The 15,320-nt window shown below is 45.4% G+C and overlaps 1 protein-coding gene across 2 annotated transcripts in view; it reads right to left on the bottom strand.

The window, feature by feature from the left end:
- Positions 1-15,320, bottom strand: part of LOC127423478 (retinoic acid receptor alpha-A) — a 425,939-nt gene that overhangs the window by 105,631 nt on the left and 304,988 nt on the right. For both annotated transcript variants that reach the window (XM_051667805.1, XM_051667804.1), the window contains exon 3: positions 1,438-2,002. In XM_051667805.1, the coding sequence (XP_051523765.1) occupies positions 1,438-1,591 (154 nt within the window). In that variant the 5' untranslated portion in view covers positions 1,592-2,002. The remainder of the gene's footprint in view (positions 1-1,437; positions 2,003-15,320) is intronic.

The raw sequence follows: 15,320 nt of genomic DNA, 5'->3' as shown, positions 1-15,320 counted from the left end.
TCACCTTGTGTGTCTGTAACAAGGCCAAACATTCAAGGGTTTGTAAACTTTTGATCAGGGCCATTTGGGTGATTTCTGTTACCATTATGATTTAAAAAGTAGCCAAACAACTGTGATAATAAATGGCTTCATATGATCACTATCCTTAAATAAAAGACAGTTTTTTTTGCATGATCAGTCATATTTTCAAAATCAATGCCAAAATTTCACAATTTCTGCCAGGGTATGCAAACATTTGAGCACAACTGTATATACATATATAATAAAATGTTCGGGGGGAAGGGTTGTAAATGTATATAATGTGATTCCAAATATTCTGTTATGTTTTATTTTTATTTTATTTTTAATTTTTTATATGTAATATGGAATCGATAAAATTGTTAATAAAAATGTTTATATATATATATATATATATGTATAGTTTTATATTTTTCTATCATTTTTTTATTACATTACATCATTCGCAATGATTCATAGGATTGTAGTTCATTCCCTCATTAAAGACATTAAGTACACAATCTTGTATCTTGACTTTTTGTCAAATTTTGTCTGAATACTTTTTTGCTTCAAATCAAAGTTTGTAATATTGTGATTCACCTCAGAGCTGGTTGGTTTGGTTCATGGCTTACACCTTTTTTATGAGGGATTTTATTAAATCTCTATGAAAAAAATGGGAACAAAGGGGGGCCTGGGTAGCTCAACGAGTATTGACGTTTTCAAATCCAGGGTGTGCTGAGTGACTCCAGCCAGGTCTCCAAAGCAACCAAATTGGCCCGGTTGCTAGGGAGGGTAGAGTCACATGGGGTAACCTCCTCGTGGTCGTGATTAGTGGTTCTCGCTCTCAATAGGGCGCGTGGTAAGCTGTGCGTGGATCACGGAGTGTAGCATGAGCCTCCACTTGCTGGGAGTCTCTGCGGTGTCATGCACAACGAGCCACGTGATAAGATGAGCGGATTGACTGTCTCAGAAGGGGAGGCAGCTGAGACTTGTCCTCTGCCACCCAGATTGAGGTGAGTAACCGCGGCACCACGAGGGCCTACTAAGTAGTGGGAATTGGGCATTCCAAATTAAAATAAAAAATGGGAATCAAGACCACTGAAAAAGTGCATAAATTGCATAGTTAGCTTAGCAATATACTAATACTATTAAAATCAATTGTGAGTTGAGTTTACCATATGCTTCATGTGATGAACACTATTTGCATGATGCACGGAGTTGCTGCTTATGTAGAGCATTCTGCTGCAGGCAACAGACAGAAAGGCAACTTATTAGCTTTTGAATCAGAGCCATTGTGAAATGTCTGATGACTGACACCCCCTCCTGTGTGATACAGAATTGTAACTCGAGCCAAACTAAACCAACACTGTCACAATCAAACTCAATCAATCACACTTCATTGAGCAGGAAATCTCTGTAGATAAAGAGAATAGTACTCACTGGCTGGTGAAGGCGTACTGTATCCACTGAGGGGTAGGGTGGGCAGTGAGGACGGAGACAGCCCCCCCAGCATGTGCGGGAAGTAGTATGAGTAGTGGGCCAAAGGGAAGCCATTGAGGTGTGGGCTGGGGTTGCCCTTACCCTTACCAGACATGGCCGCCACTAGAGTCCAGCCACGGTCACACAGAAAAATCCATAACGGCACTCAACATAGATGCTTTAGATTAATTATTCCACCATTGGGGCATCCAGCGGGGATGGAGCATGCATTTTGGTGTGTAAACTATTATTCCATGTGTCGCTGGTTGATGATGTCTTGAGAAATGGTGAGTCCAGATGGATGAATGGAGGGGTGACTATCCTTTGCTGCTGAGGGGTTTTCTGTTGGGTTGAGTGATGATAAAGTTGATTCCTGTTTTATGAAAGCTGATGTCATTGGAAGCTGTTGTGTTTATTTCCAAAATAAATGTCCTAAGAAGATTCAAATCCTTTTAAAGAATCCAGAAGTCAGAATGTGTGTTTTTAAATGATGCGCTCCACTTTTGTTTTGCTTCATAAAAAACTCCTACAGGTTTAAAAAGAGAGAGGGAGAGAGGAATTGAAATGACAATCGACAGATTCAACAGAATCATTTTATTATTTACATTAATGTTTATGTTTTTAAAATTACACTTTTAGTGGTCTACAGATGTGATCAGTCTCATGAAATGTGTAATTTCTATTAGTTTGATTCAGTGGGAGTGAATCGTTGTTTGAGGTGAACTCAGGTGACATCACTGAGTGTTGTGTCACATGTTGCAATGACTCTGTAAGAAAGAACAATTCTGTCCAGTTCACCGCATCATTTCATAAGACTGATTACACCAATCACACAAAATATGTTCAAAGGAAAAAGGAAAAAAATCCACTCAATACCGCTCAAAACACCAGAGGTCTGTTGCTTTAGGGGTGTGTCTGTAAAATGTTCAGCAGTGTGTTTATCTGAACACAGCACAAATACATGGTATCCAGTGAGAGAGTGTAAGTGAGCTATTTCATCAATCTTGGAGGATTTTTAGAGTCAGGTCACTGTTAAGGCCTGGCTTTTTTCGTTTTAATCACGCTCTCACTGGCTACCATATACATGTGCTGTGTTCAGACAAACACACTGCTGTAAATTTTACAGACATGCCCCAAAAACATTTGACAGACCTCTATCATTTTGAATGGAACTGAATGGATTTCTTCCATGCCAATGGACACATACAGTGTATGTGTGTGTGTTTGTGTGTTAATCAGTCATTAATATAGCTTGGTGCATTAACTTAATTAAATCAGATAATGACATCTTTAAAGAACACATATATTTTTAAGACTGTCAATAGATTCAATTTTTTTATTGTTTTTAATGACATGCCATTTAATTAATTAAATTTATCACAATTATACTCATGCGACACCGTGTCCACATGCGTGGACATTGTATGAAAAAAAAGACTAAATACTGTTCAGAAGACTCTTTACCAGTGGTTCTCAACCTTTTTTGGATGAACGCCCCCCATTTCATTATCTAAACTCATGCTGCCCACTTCCACCCCCATACCAAATTATGTGACAATATGAAAGCCGAAACTTTGTGTTATATGTAGGGCTTTACTGGTTGTTTAGATCAGTGTTACTATCAGAAATAATTAATAATTATTTCTGTAGTTATTAATTAATATTTAAATTAATTAATTGGATCTAACTCATTAAAACCTCATATGGGGCTCCAGTAAATGTAGTGTGCTACGTTTAGGAGCAAGTTTGGTTATTAGCAATAATTAATAATTATCAAAGATAATTATTAATTATTAAAATCAATAGAACATTGATGAGAATCAATGTTAGCTTTTTTAATCCTTTAAATCAACAATTATCAAAGATAATCGTTAATTGTTAACATCGATGAAACATTAATTAAAATTAACACTAGCTTATTGATCATTCAAATTCAATCATCAAAGATAATTATCAATTATCAAAAATCAATAGAATATTAATAAGGATTAACATTGACGGGGCACCACCCTGAAATCAGGGACTAATAACCAAATAGTAAAACAGTCTCAATATTAGACTGTTTTCTTAGGAAAATCGACATCCGAAGAATATCGATTTTCCGGAAAAAACAATGAATGAAGGTTTGAATCCGAGCACTGACATCCCGTCAGCATGACACAGGCGTATGCAAAACAAACCAAAACACTTCTCTTTGTAATATAAACAAAGTTTATTTATGCAGTAATATCAATTAATAATTAATACAGTGCAGTCAATAAACTTCCGACTTACAACTACAAACTAAACAGTGATATGATTAGATATGGAAAAAAAATTATCCTATAACACATAAGGTGTGTGTGTGTGACAGTGTGTGTGTGTGTGTAAGTTGGGATGCGCGCAAAATGGCGGACGTGAATCTCGTGGAGAGTATGTCATGCGAGACTTCCGGCCAGGGAATATGACTGCGAATGGGGCGGAGATGGCGTCTACCAGTTACCGCGTGTATCCGCTTGTACAATAGCTTAGGGACAAAGCTGGGCTTTAGCATTTAAGCTATCTACGAGCCAAAAATGTATGCCAGAATGTTTGTGAGGGGTCGCGTGTGTGTATGTGTGCATGTGTGGTTAGTACGAGAGAGAGAGAGAAGTGACAGCCCTAATACTGATTTAGTTCATCGCTCAGAGACGCGGTGGATGGCTCGTAAACAGTCCCACGTTATTTGACTCTTTAATGGATGAACTCAGTTGCGGTCTCACCCGCGATGGCGAAATTGCACAACAATCCAATTTGGTTGGACCACAATACAGCAAAACAAAATTGTGATAATTAATACCCTGAGTATTAATAATGAGCGGACATGGCGATCCGTAAACTGTACAAGCAAAAACCTTGAAACACAAGAATAACACACTATAATATTCTATCTCTGCCCAGACGTAAACCTCTTACTTGAATCGCATGAGGAGACAGGTAGAATGTGTTTTCCTCCGTCCTTTAACTCTGACCCGGTTCCTTGAGGCTCAGGTGATGACGGGAGGCCGTTTCCTCGCTCTGTCAGCGGGCGGTACGGCTGTTGATTCTCGGCAGGCTGGCGGAGAACTCAGAAATGTCGACTTGATTGAAGATGGAAGAGAAATCTTTAATCTCTTCACTTCTGTAGGCAAACGGATGAAGATGCGAATTGCTCAGCGGTCTCCTTCGGATCCGTTAGAGTGTTCGGTTGAACACAGAGTAATCTCAACTCGTCCAGCGAGATGGAGATTGTATGGCCACAGTTTCAAGTCGGACGTTACTTCCTTGTGCCACGAGGTTGCACCTGAGAGCAGCAAAGAGCTGCGTCTATATTCGGTGAACAAAGTCGCTGGAAGTAAATTCTGGAAGCATTTCAGAGGTATTCCAACTCCTGATGATGTCATGTTTGAGGGACGTTCTGTTGTGTGACTCATCCAATAGGAGTTGAGAGTTCGATCCTTTAGTGAGCAAGGCTTCGTGGATTTGTAATCTGTTTTGGACTCCCTTTGTTTGATTTTGGCGCGATTTTTAACAGTAAGATTTACGACTTGGAAGGTGGGGGCTGAGTTAGGTTTTACGACTTGTGTTAGGCCTGTCTTTGTCTTCTATCTGAATACATGAGGCCAAACATATAAAAAACAAAAAACAAAAAAATAAACATAAAACTCAATATTTTTGTTATTTGCTTAATTTGCTTGATGCAACTTAGTTTATTTTTACAGTTTTGTTAATAAATTCAGCAGGCATTAGCACTATTAATGTGAGACCAAACCTTGCATTTCTGTAATTCAAGCAGATGAGGGCTATATCTGGGGCCTATACAATTAAAAATGCAGAAAATAATAATAAAAGTGATATTTTTATTATTATATTTCAAAAATAAGTGAAATTACCAATAATATTGCATATTTTGTCCCACTGAAATGCTCATTCTACAGTATGGCATTGATTTTGAGTTGGATGATGATGTAAATGTTCTGGTATTAACAACAGTGAGGTTATCTATAACATCTATAAAAAGTAAAAAGTTAACACCAAATTTATGTGGCTAAATAATTCTGACAATGTTGTAATTCCTTTCATCAAGTTCTCTTGGAATTTCTGAAGGTAAACAAAACGTCATGGTTACTTGTGTAACCTCCATTCCCTGATGGAGGGAACGAGACATTGTGTTGATGTAGTGACACTAGGGGTCACTCTCGGGAGCCCGAGACACCTCTGGTCTTTGATAAAAGGCCATTGAAAATTGGCGAGTGGTATTTGCATGCCACTCCCCCGGACATACGGGTATAAAAGGAGCTGGTATGCAACCACTCATTCAGGTTTTATGCTGAGGAGCCGATATAAGATCCGGCCATTTCAGCGGGTAGTTCAGCATTGTGGCAGGAGGGACACAATGTCTCATTCCCTCCATCAGGGAACGGAGGTTACACAAGTAACCATGACGTTCCCTATCTGTCACTCACTCAACGTTGTGTCGATGTAGTGACACTAGGGGTCCCTATACGAAATGCCACAATTGGCTGAACAGTGTTACGTGAACTGGCGGTGTGTGGTGGGCAGACTACTGTGTGCCTCATAGCCAGCACACCAGGTCGACACGTAACCTCCCCCAACATAGTTATGAGTGTCAAACAGCCCTTTGGGGACAAGTCGACTACCCAAAAGATAGAGACAGGCTAACCCAGTCATGGCCTCTTTTCCCCTACTTTTTTCTCCACTCCCTAAAAAAGAAGGGGGATTATCCGACTGGGCCGCCAGGTCTAGTCGGGGGGTGTCCCTCCCAAGGGAAAGACACCGCGGAGACCACACCTCGCCCAAAGAGAGGGGGGGATATTTAAGTGGAAAAATATGTCACATGGTCTTTCCAACCATGTGGAGAGTCTTCAAGGTAGATCCTACCCAATGGGGGAGGAGTTACAACAAACATGGAGACTGGGGCAGAGGGGCTCTGCCTAAGGAAGACGCAGTTTGCCAACAGGGAAACGAATCAGTGGAAGATATATATCGCATGGGGTTAGCCTTACAGGGAACCACCACATGTGGAGCACCTACCCCAGAACAGGACTCTTAGTTAGCATGTGTACTGGGCCGGCAGCGAGTCTCTCCGAAAACTCGATTGCCACAGGGCTCGGAGGAAGTCGACCAGGGAACAAAGTTTGTGAACACTACTGGGAATTAATGGCGCACATCTTCAGCTCAAAAGGAGGTGGAAGGCGCTATGTGCAAGCGATATACCCGGCTGGCTATCCCTGGCTTATCCGCTTGTATTGCGTGCCACTATCTGGGATGAAACCGGTTCCACCCGGAGGTTGTAGAACCTTGCAAAGTTGTTGGGTGTTGCCCAGCCTGCTGGTCTGCAAATGTCTGTTAGAGAGGCACCCCTGGCCAGGGCCCAGGAGGCCGCTACACCCCTGGTAGAATGGGCTCGTAGCCCTACCGGGGGCGGCATGTCCTGGGCATGATATGCCATAGTTATGGCATCAATGAGCCAGTGGGTGATCCTCTGCTTGGAGACAGTGCTTCCTTTCTGCTGTGCACCAAAGCAGACAAAGAGCTGCTCAGAGATCCTAAAGCTCTGCGTGCGATCCAAATAGATGCATAAAGTGCGCACCAGACACAGCAACGACAGGGCTGGGTCTGCCTCCTCCTGGGGCAGCGCTTGCAGGTTCATCACCTGGTCCCTAAAAGGGGTCGTGGGAACCTTGGGCACATAGCCCGGTCGGGGTCTCAGGATCACATGAGAGTAGCCTGGAGCAAACTCCAGGCACGTTTCGCTGACAGAGAACGCTTGCAGGTCTCCTACCCTCTTGATGGAAGTGAGCGCAGTCAGGAGGGCAGTCTTCAAGGAGAGTGCCTTAAGCTCGGCTGACTGCAAAGGCTCAAAGGGGGCTCTCTGTAGACCCTGAAGAGGCGTGGTCTGGGGGGGATTCAACCTCCTGGCGCCTCTCAGGAACCTGATGATCAGGTCGTGCTTCCCTAAGGACTTACCGTCGACTGCGTCGTGGTGTGCTGCTATGGCGGCAACGTACACCTTCAAGGTGGAAGGGGACAGCCTCCCTTCCAACCTCTCCTGCAGGAAGGAAAGCACTGATCCGACTGCGCATCTCTGGGGGTCTTCCCATTGGGAAGAACACCACTTAGCGAACAGACGCCACTTAAAGGCATACAGGCGCCTGGTAGAGGGGGCCCTAGCCTGAGTGATCGTGTCTACCACCGCAGGGGGCCAGCTGTGTGCCAGCGCGTTTATGCCGAGGGGGGCCTCGGTCAGGGCGTACCAGAGTGGGCAGTGGGGAGGATTCTTGGGAGGCAAACAGGTGCACCTGTGCCTGTCTGAATCGACTCCAAATCAGCTGGACCACCTGAGGGTGGAGTCTCCACTCTCCCCTGTGGGTAACCTGTCGTGACAGGCCGTCCGCTGTAGTGTTGAGGTTGCCCGGGATGTGAGTGGCTCGCAGCGACTTGAAGTGCTGCTGACTCCAGAGGAGGAGACGGCGGGCGAGTTGTGACATACAACAAGAGTGCAGACCACCTTGGCGGTTGACATATGCTACCGTTGCCTTGTTGTCTGTCTGAACTAACACGTGCTTGCCCTGGATCAATGGCTGAAACCTCCGCAGGGCGAGCAGAACTGCCAACAACTCGAGGCAGTTGATGTGCCAATGCAGTTGCGGGCCCGTCCACAAGCCGGCGGCTGTGTGCCTATTGCAAACAGCACCCCAGCCTGTTTTGGAGGCGTCCGTTGTGACAACGATGTGCCTGGAGACCAGTTCTAGGGGAACACCTGCCCATAGAAACGAGAGGTCGGTCCAAGGGCTGAAAAGACGGTGACAGACCAGCGTGGTGACCATGTGATGTGTCCCACGGCGCCATGCCCATCTTGGGACTCGAGTCTGAAGCCAGTGCTGAAGCGGTCTCATATGCATCAACCCGAGCAGGGTGGCCACCGCTGAGGATGCCATATGCCCCAGGAGCCTCTGAAAAAGTTTCAGTGGAACCGCTGTTTTCTGTTTGAACGCCTTCAAACAGACCAACACCAACTGGGTGCGCTTGTTCGTGAGGCGCGCTGTCAAAGAGACTGAGTCCAACTCCAAACCGAGAAAAGAGATGCTCTGAACCGGGAAGAGCTTGCTCTTTTCCCAGATGACCCGAAGCTTTAGTCGGCTGAGGTATGAGAGCACCAAGTCCCTGTGTGTGCACAACATGTCCCGAGAGTGAGCTAAGATTAGCCAGTCGTTGAGATAGTTGAGAATGCGAATGTCCACCTCCCTTAGCGGGGCAAGGGGTGCCTCTGCGACCTTCGTGAAGATGCGAGGAGGCAGGGACAGGCCAAAAGGGAGGACCTTGTACTGATATGCCTGACCCTCGAATGCAAACCGCAGGAAGGGTCTGTGTCGAGGAATGACCGAGACGTGGAAGTACGCGTCCTTCAGGTCTACCGCCATGAACCAATCTTGATGCCGGACGCTCGCCAGAATGCGTTTTTGCTTCTACATCTTGAATGGGAGTCTGTGTAGAGCCCGGTTCAGTACTCGCAGATCCAAGATTGGCCGCAACCCACTGCCTTTTTTCGGTACGATGAAGTAGGTGCTGTAAAACCCCTTCTTCATCTCGGCCGGAGGGACAGGTTCTATCACGCCCTTTCATAGGACAGTAGCAATCTCCGCGCAAGGTAGCAGCGTTTTCGTCCTTCACCAAGGTGAAGTGGACACCGCTGAACCTGGGCGGACACCTGGTGAACTGAATCGCATAGCCGAGTCAGACGATCCGGACCAGCCATCGTGATGGATTGGAAAGTGCAAGCCACGTGTCCAAGTTCCACGCAAGGGGACCAAAGGGACAACTTCGTCGGACGTACTGGCAGGTGGGGCCTCACGGCGGGGTGGAGCTCGAGGTGCCACACCATGTCGTGGCCATGCTGAGTCTAATGACATCGAAGCACTTACCTGGCTCCTTGTGACCACCCCCAGAACAGCCTGGGACGGGGGAGGAAGAGGCCTGTCCTCGTGACCCGTGGAGACTGTCACATCGGGGGTGGTTTTGTGTCACAGCTGGGCGCTCAGGGGCGGGAGACTGCCGCTGGAGCAGCAAACCTGCCAAATAGAGTGGTGGACGGTGGTCGTGATAATGGCCGTGCACACCAGATACATGACCCAGGGAACAAGGAAACCGCTCTTGCTGAACTCTTGAGTACTGCAGCCACTTGGGCATGCAGTGCAATTAAATGCAAATGTAACAAAAAGATGGAGAGGTCTGCTTACCAGCTCCAGAGCAGCGGGTTTCATCGTCCCTGGGTCCCCCATCTCAAGGGCGCTTTGAAGCCTTTCACGGGTTCTGGGCGGCCGCGAGACGGGTGGTGTCTGCTTCCTGCGGTGGGCTACATGCCGGGATGAAGGGGCAGGCTGCGGCGGAGCCGGTGCAGTCACCACAGGGGGACGCCCTTGGTGACGAGTAGACGGGGTGCGGGATCTTGAGCCGCGCCGGGGCAGGATATACCGGATAGCCTCCATCTACTGCTCCACCGCCGAGAACTGCTGGACAAAGTCCTTGACAGTGTCGCCGTATAGGCCAGCCTGGGAGATGGGGGCAGCAAGGAATCGTGTCCCGTCGGCCTCAACCATCTCGACCAGGTTGAGCCAAATGTGGTGCTCCTGGACCACTAATGTGGACATCGTCCGCCTGAGAGACCGTGCCATGACCTTCGTCGCTCGGAGAGCGAGGTTGGTTGCCGAGCGCAGTTCCTGCATCAATCGTGCAGTTCCTTTAGCACCTTGGCGGACTTGCAGGAGAGCCATGGCATGCAGGGCGGAGGCAGCTTGTCCGTCAGAGACAACGTAAACCTACAGGCCTTGGACGGGGGCTTTGAGCACCCGCGCCAGGTGGCGGCGCTCTGCGGGCATAGGTGCACCACGAGTGCCTTTATCCACCGGGGGATTGCCGAAAAGCCCTTGGCCGCCCCACCATCGAGGGTAGTGAGGGCGGGGAAGCTGAAAAGATCAGGACCGGGCAGTAAAAATTGCCTCCCGCGACCTTGTCAGCTCTTCATGCACTTCCGGGAAGAAAGGAATGGGGGCAGGGCGTGGCTTTGATTTGGCGCTGTGAGCCCAGGAACAAATCATCGAGCCGTGAGGGTTCAGGGAAGAGCGGAGGGTTCCACTCTGGCCGACGCTCGCGGCTGCCTGGGAAAGCATGTCATCATCTCCGCATCAGCCTGTGACTGGGCAATCATCCCCGAAGGGAGGAGCCCAGCTGAGGCTTCTGCGTCCAACTGGACGAGCCCGCTCTCTGATGCTGCGCTAGAGAGCTCATCACTTTCGCGGGCTCCGAATAAGAGGTTGAACTTGCCATGAGACGAGCCGGCGAACTCATCCGGAAGCCCGATTGGGGCAGATGAGCATGCTGGGGAATGGGAGGTCCGCAGGGGGATACCCGGCGGAGGCGGTCCCATTGGGGTCCCCAAATCGCCCCCAGTGCTAGCCGCGCTGGCCTCATACCCGTGGGTAAAAGGACCGAGGTAGGGAGCCTCTGGGGTGGCTTGCTTTCTTACGAAGGCGAGCCGTGACCGCATCGTTGCCATGGACATGTCCTCACAATGAGAACATGACCATCCACGAACACTGTCTCCGTGTGAGCAGTGCCCAGACACGAAAGACAGTGATCGTGACCCTCAGAAGGCGAGAGATAACGAGCGCAACCAGGAATAACACACAATTGGAAAGGCATCTTTAAAAAGACGTGTCTTTAAAAAGTGTGTGCCACTCTTTTAGAGAAATATACTCATTTAGAGAAATATATTCTTATTTCTGCCGAAGTGCCCAGGGGCATTCTCTGCATTGCACCAGTGCAGAGGAGGGAGAAGCCAATGAAATGCGCCGTCAGATCCAGCAGAGGTGAATGAACAGTCGTGGGAATTCAGCTCAGTGAGCATGACCATTCAGCTCCGAAGAGAAAATCTGAATGAGTTGTTGCATACCAGCTCCTTTTATACCCGTATGTCCGGGGGAGTGGCATGCAAATACCACTCACCAATTTTCATTGGCCTTTTATCAAAGACCAGAGGTGTCTCGGGCTCCCAAGAGTGACCCCTAGTATCACTACATCGACACAACGTCGAGTGAGTGACAGACAGGGAACCAGTTATATTTACTTACACTCAAACAAATATTTTAGCCTTTCTATTTAATCTTAAAACATTTTATAAATATATTTTGCATTAGTGGAGGTTGTGACTCCGCCTGTTATTTGACGCTGCAAAACCAGACACTTCAGATGTGTCACTAGACTTCAGTTCAGAATCAGATGAACTGCGGTACAAATGCGTACCAACCCGTTTAATAGAGAACTGGTAGTCGAATATTCTGAGTCTAGATAAACGTTTTTATGCAAAGATGAACTTGACGATCGATTTGATAAATGACTGATAAACGCCCCCCATTTGTGACCTAACACCCGCCTGTCTTCTAATTTGTTCTCAGCGCCCCCTAGCATTCTTTGAATGCCCCCATTGAGAACCCCTGACCTAGACTGTCATTTAAGGGTTAATCTTCTGCCGCACTGAGTCATGTGACTAAACAACATGACCTCAATTTCCTTGAAGAGCTCCTACGGATGCAGCGCCAACAAAAGTGCCTCTGGTAGGAAATCTCTTTACGTTTTTTCATTGAAACCTGTTTGGTTGTAAAGAAGAGAGTCTCTAGTTTCGTTTGATATGCTGCATTAAAATATCCGTTCATTTCTCACGTGTCAGCGCACTGATAAACATGATGTCCACATATGTGGAAACTGGCACCGCAATTCCTCAAAAGTAGAAAAAACATATTTGTTATTTTGTATAATTTTCAACATTAACACATCTGTGGGTCATTTAACTTCATTTTTATCTATATTTTGTTATATTTTATATGCAATATGGTTCTGTTCAGATTAACATTTTTATTGGTTGTTCCTCAAGCATGACACATAACAAAGCAAAACATTTATGTACAGAGTCAACCATTATCCCCCTTAAACCCCATTATTTTCTTTCCCCCCTCCCAATCCCCAACCCCACCCTGACCCCCAACAAACATCCTTGTGGCCAAAGCCAGAGTACACATACAGATAAAAAAAGTAAAAAATTAAAATAAATAAATAATTAATAATAATAATAATTATATATATATATATATATATATATATATATATATATATATATATATATATATATAATAAACACACACATTTAAAACTATAAGTCCCTCTCCACTGCCCCTCCCCGAGAGCCTTCCAAAAAGGCCAAATAGCTGCCCCACTTTTTATCAAACAACTCCCGGTTGCCTAGCCTTCTATACGACACCTCCTCAAATGCCGCCACCCTGCCCATCTCTGTGCACCACTCCTGAAATGAGGGCGCTCCAGCTGATTTCCATCCCCTAAGGATGACCTGTCTGCCAAACATAACACACCTTTAGGAGAAGAAAAATAAATACAATGCGTGTGGTATTTAGTGACTTGCATGTACTGATTATAGATGAAATATCTATGGTAAACCACAGTCTACTAGCCTATGTCCATGGTAGACTTAGACAAATAAAGCAGACAGGTGACTACTCTCCATTTGGTAAAGTTAGTATAATTGCTGTGGGAGATTTTTTCCAATCGCCACCTGTGACAGGAAAACCATTGTATTTGCAAAATGCTCCATTGGATTTGTGGAACAGCACATTTGCACTGTCAGAATTAACAATCATTGTTAGACAAAAAGACTCAGCTTTTACGGAAATATTGAATAGATTGCGTACACGTAGCAAGAGTTCCCCACTATCACTTAAAGACTTAAGTTCCAGGGAGGAGCGGCGGGAGTATTTAAGGAGAGAAGACAGCAGCAGACGGGGAGAGACAGACGCACGGAGCTGTGTGTGACTGCGCCACAGTGACTGCTGAAAAGCAATGCTGTTGAGTGTTGATGAATAAATAATGATATTTTTATATATCCCTAAAATTGCTTTAAATTATATTAACAAATGTAATTCAATGCATTAGGTGTTAATCAAATCAAAATCAAATCAAATCAAATCAAATCAAATCACTTTTATTGTCACACAGCCATATACACAAGTGCAATGGTGTGTGAAATTCTTGGGTGCAGTTCCGATCAACATAGCAGTCGTGACAGTGATGATACAGTACCAATTTACAATAACATCAAATTAACACAACACAATTTAAACATCTGTTATACACATAATTACACTCAACTTAAAACATCAAATTAACACAACACAATTTAAACATCTGTTATACACATAATTACACTCAACTTAAAACATCAAATTAACACAACACAATTTAAACATCTGTTATACATAATTACACAACTTAAAACATCAAATTAACACAACACAATTTAAACATCTGTTATACACATAATTACACTCAACAATATACAAATAATAACATACACTGTACAGTATACAATATGCTGTTTTTGTTTTTTTTTTTTTTTTTTTACTATATAGATACTATATAGATACACATTATTCAATAAAAATTAAAAAATAAAAATATATAAAAAAGTGTATATATATATATATATATATATATATATATATATATATATATATATATATAGAATGTACAGTATTGTACTGTATTGACATTCAGGCTGTCGGTTGATAGTCAATTGTTAAGAGAGACATAATATAATAACAGTAATATAATTTATGACAGTCCGGTGTGAGATAAAAGAGTAATAAAGTGCAGGGCTGATGTATTTTGATCGTGGGAGATCAAGAGTTCAGAAGTCTGATTGCTTGGGGGAAGAAGCTGTCATGGAGTCGGCTGGTGCGGGTCCTGATGCTGCGATACCGCCTACCTGATGGTAGCAGTGAGAACAGCCCATGGCTCGGGTGGCTGGAGTCTCTGATGATCCTCCGAGCTTTTTTCACACACCGCCTTGTATATATTTCCTGGAGGGAGGGAAGCTCACCTCCGATGATGTGTTTGGCAGTTCGCACCACCCTTTGCAGTGCTTTGTGGTTGTGGGCGGTGCTATTGCCGTACCAGGCGGAGATACAGCCTGTCAGGATGCTCTCCACAGTGCAGGTGTAGAACCGTGTGAGGATGTGGCGGTTCATTCCAAACTTCCTCAGCAGTCTCAGGAAGAAGAGGCACTGATGAGCCTTCTTCACAACGACTTCAGTGTGGACGGACCATGTGAGTTCCTCAGTGATGTGGACACCCAGGAACTTGAAGCTGCTGACTCTCTCCACAGGTGCTCCATTGATGGTGATGGGACTGTGTTCTCTGTCTTTTCTTCTGAAGTCCACCACAAGCTCCTTTGTCTTACTGACGTTGAGGGAGAGGTTGTGCTCCTGACACCAGTGTGTCAGAGTGTGCACCTCCTCTCTGTAGGCTGTTTCATCATTGTCAGTGATCAGACCTACCACCGTCGTGTCATCAGCAAACTTAATGATGGCATTGGAGTTATGTGTTGCCACACAGTCATGTGTGTACAGGGAATACAGTAGTGGGCTGAGAACACAGCCCTGCGGGGCTCCAATGTTGAGGGTCAGTGATGAGGAGATGTTGCTGCCTATTCTAACCACCTGGCGTCTGCTTGACAGGAAGTCCAGGATCCAGCTGCACAGCGAGCTGTTTAAGCCCAGAGCCCGGAGTTTCTCATCTAGCTTGGAGGGCACTATGGTGTTGAATGCTGAGCTGTAGTCTACAAACAACATTCTCACATAAGTGTTCTTTTTTTCCAGGTGGGAGAGAGCAGTGTGTATTGTAGATGCAATGGCATCATCAGTGGAGCGGTTGTTGCGGTAAGCAAACTGCAGCGGGTCAAGAGAGAGTGGTAATACAGA

Source organism: Myxocyprinus asiaticus, chromosome 32 (assembly GCF_019703515.2).
Source record: "Myxocyprinus asiaticus isolate MX2 ecotype Aquarium Trade chromosome 32, UBuf_Myxa_2, whole genome shotgun sequence".
In the NCBI taxonomy this organism is placed as follows: Eukaryota; Metazoa; Chordata; class Actinopteri; order Cypriniformes; family Catostomidae; genus Myxocyprinus; species Myxocyprinus asiaticus.
Note: the sequence above shows the minus strand (reverse complement) of the source record. Positions and strands in the feature narration are given on the sequence as shown.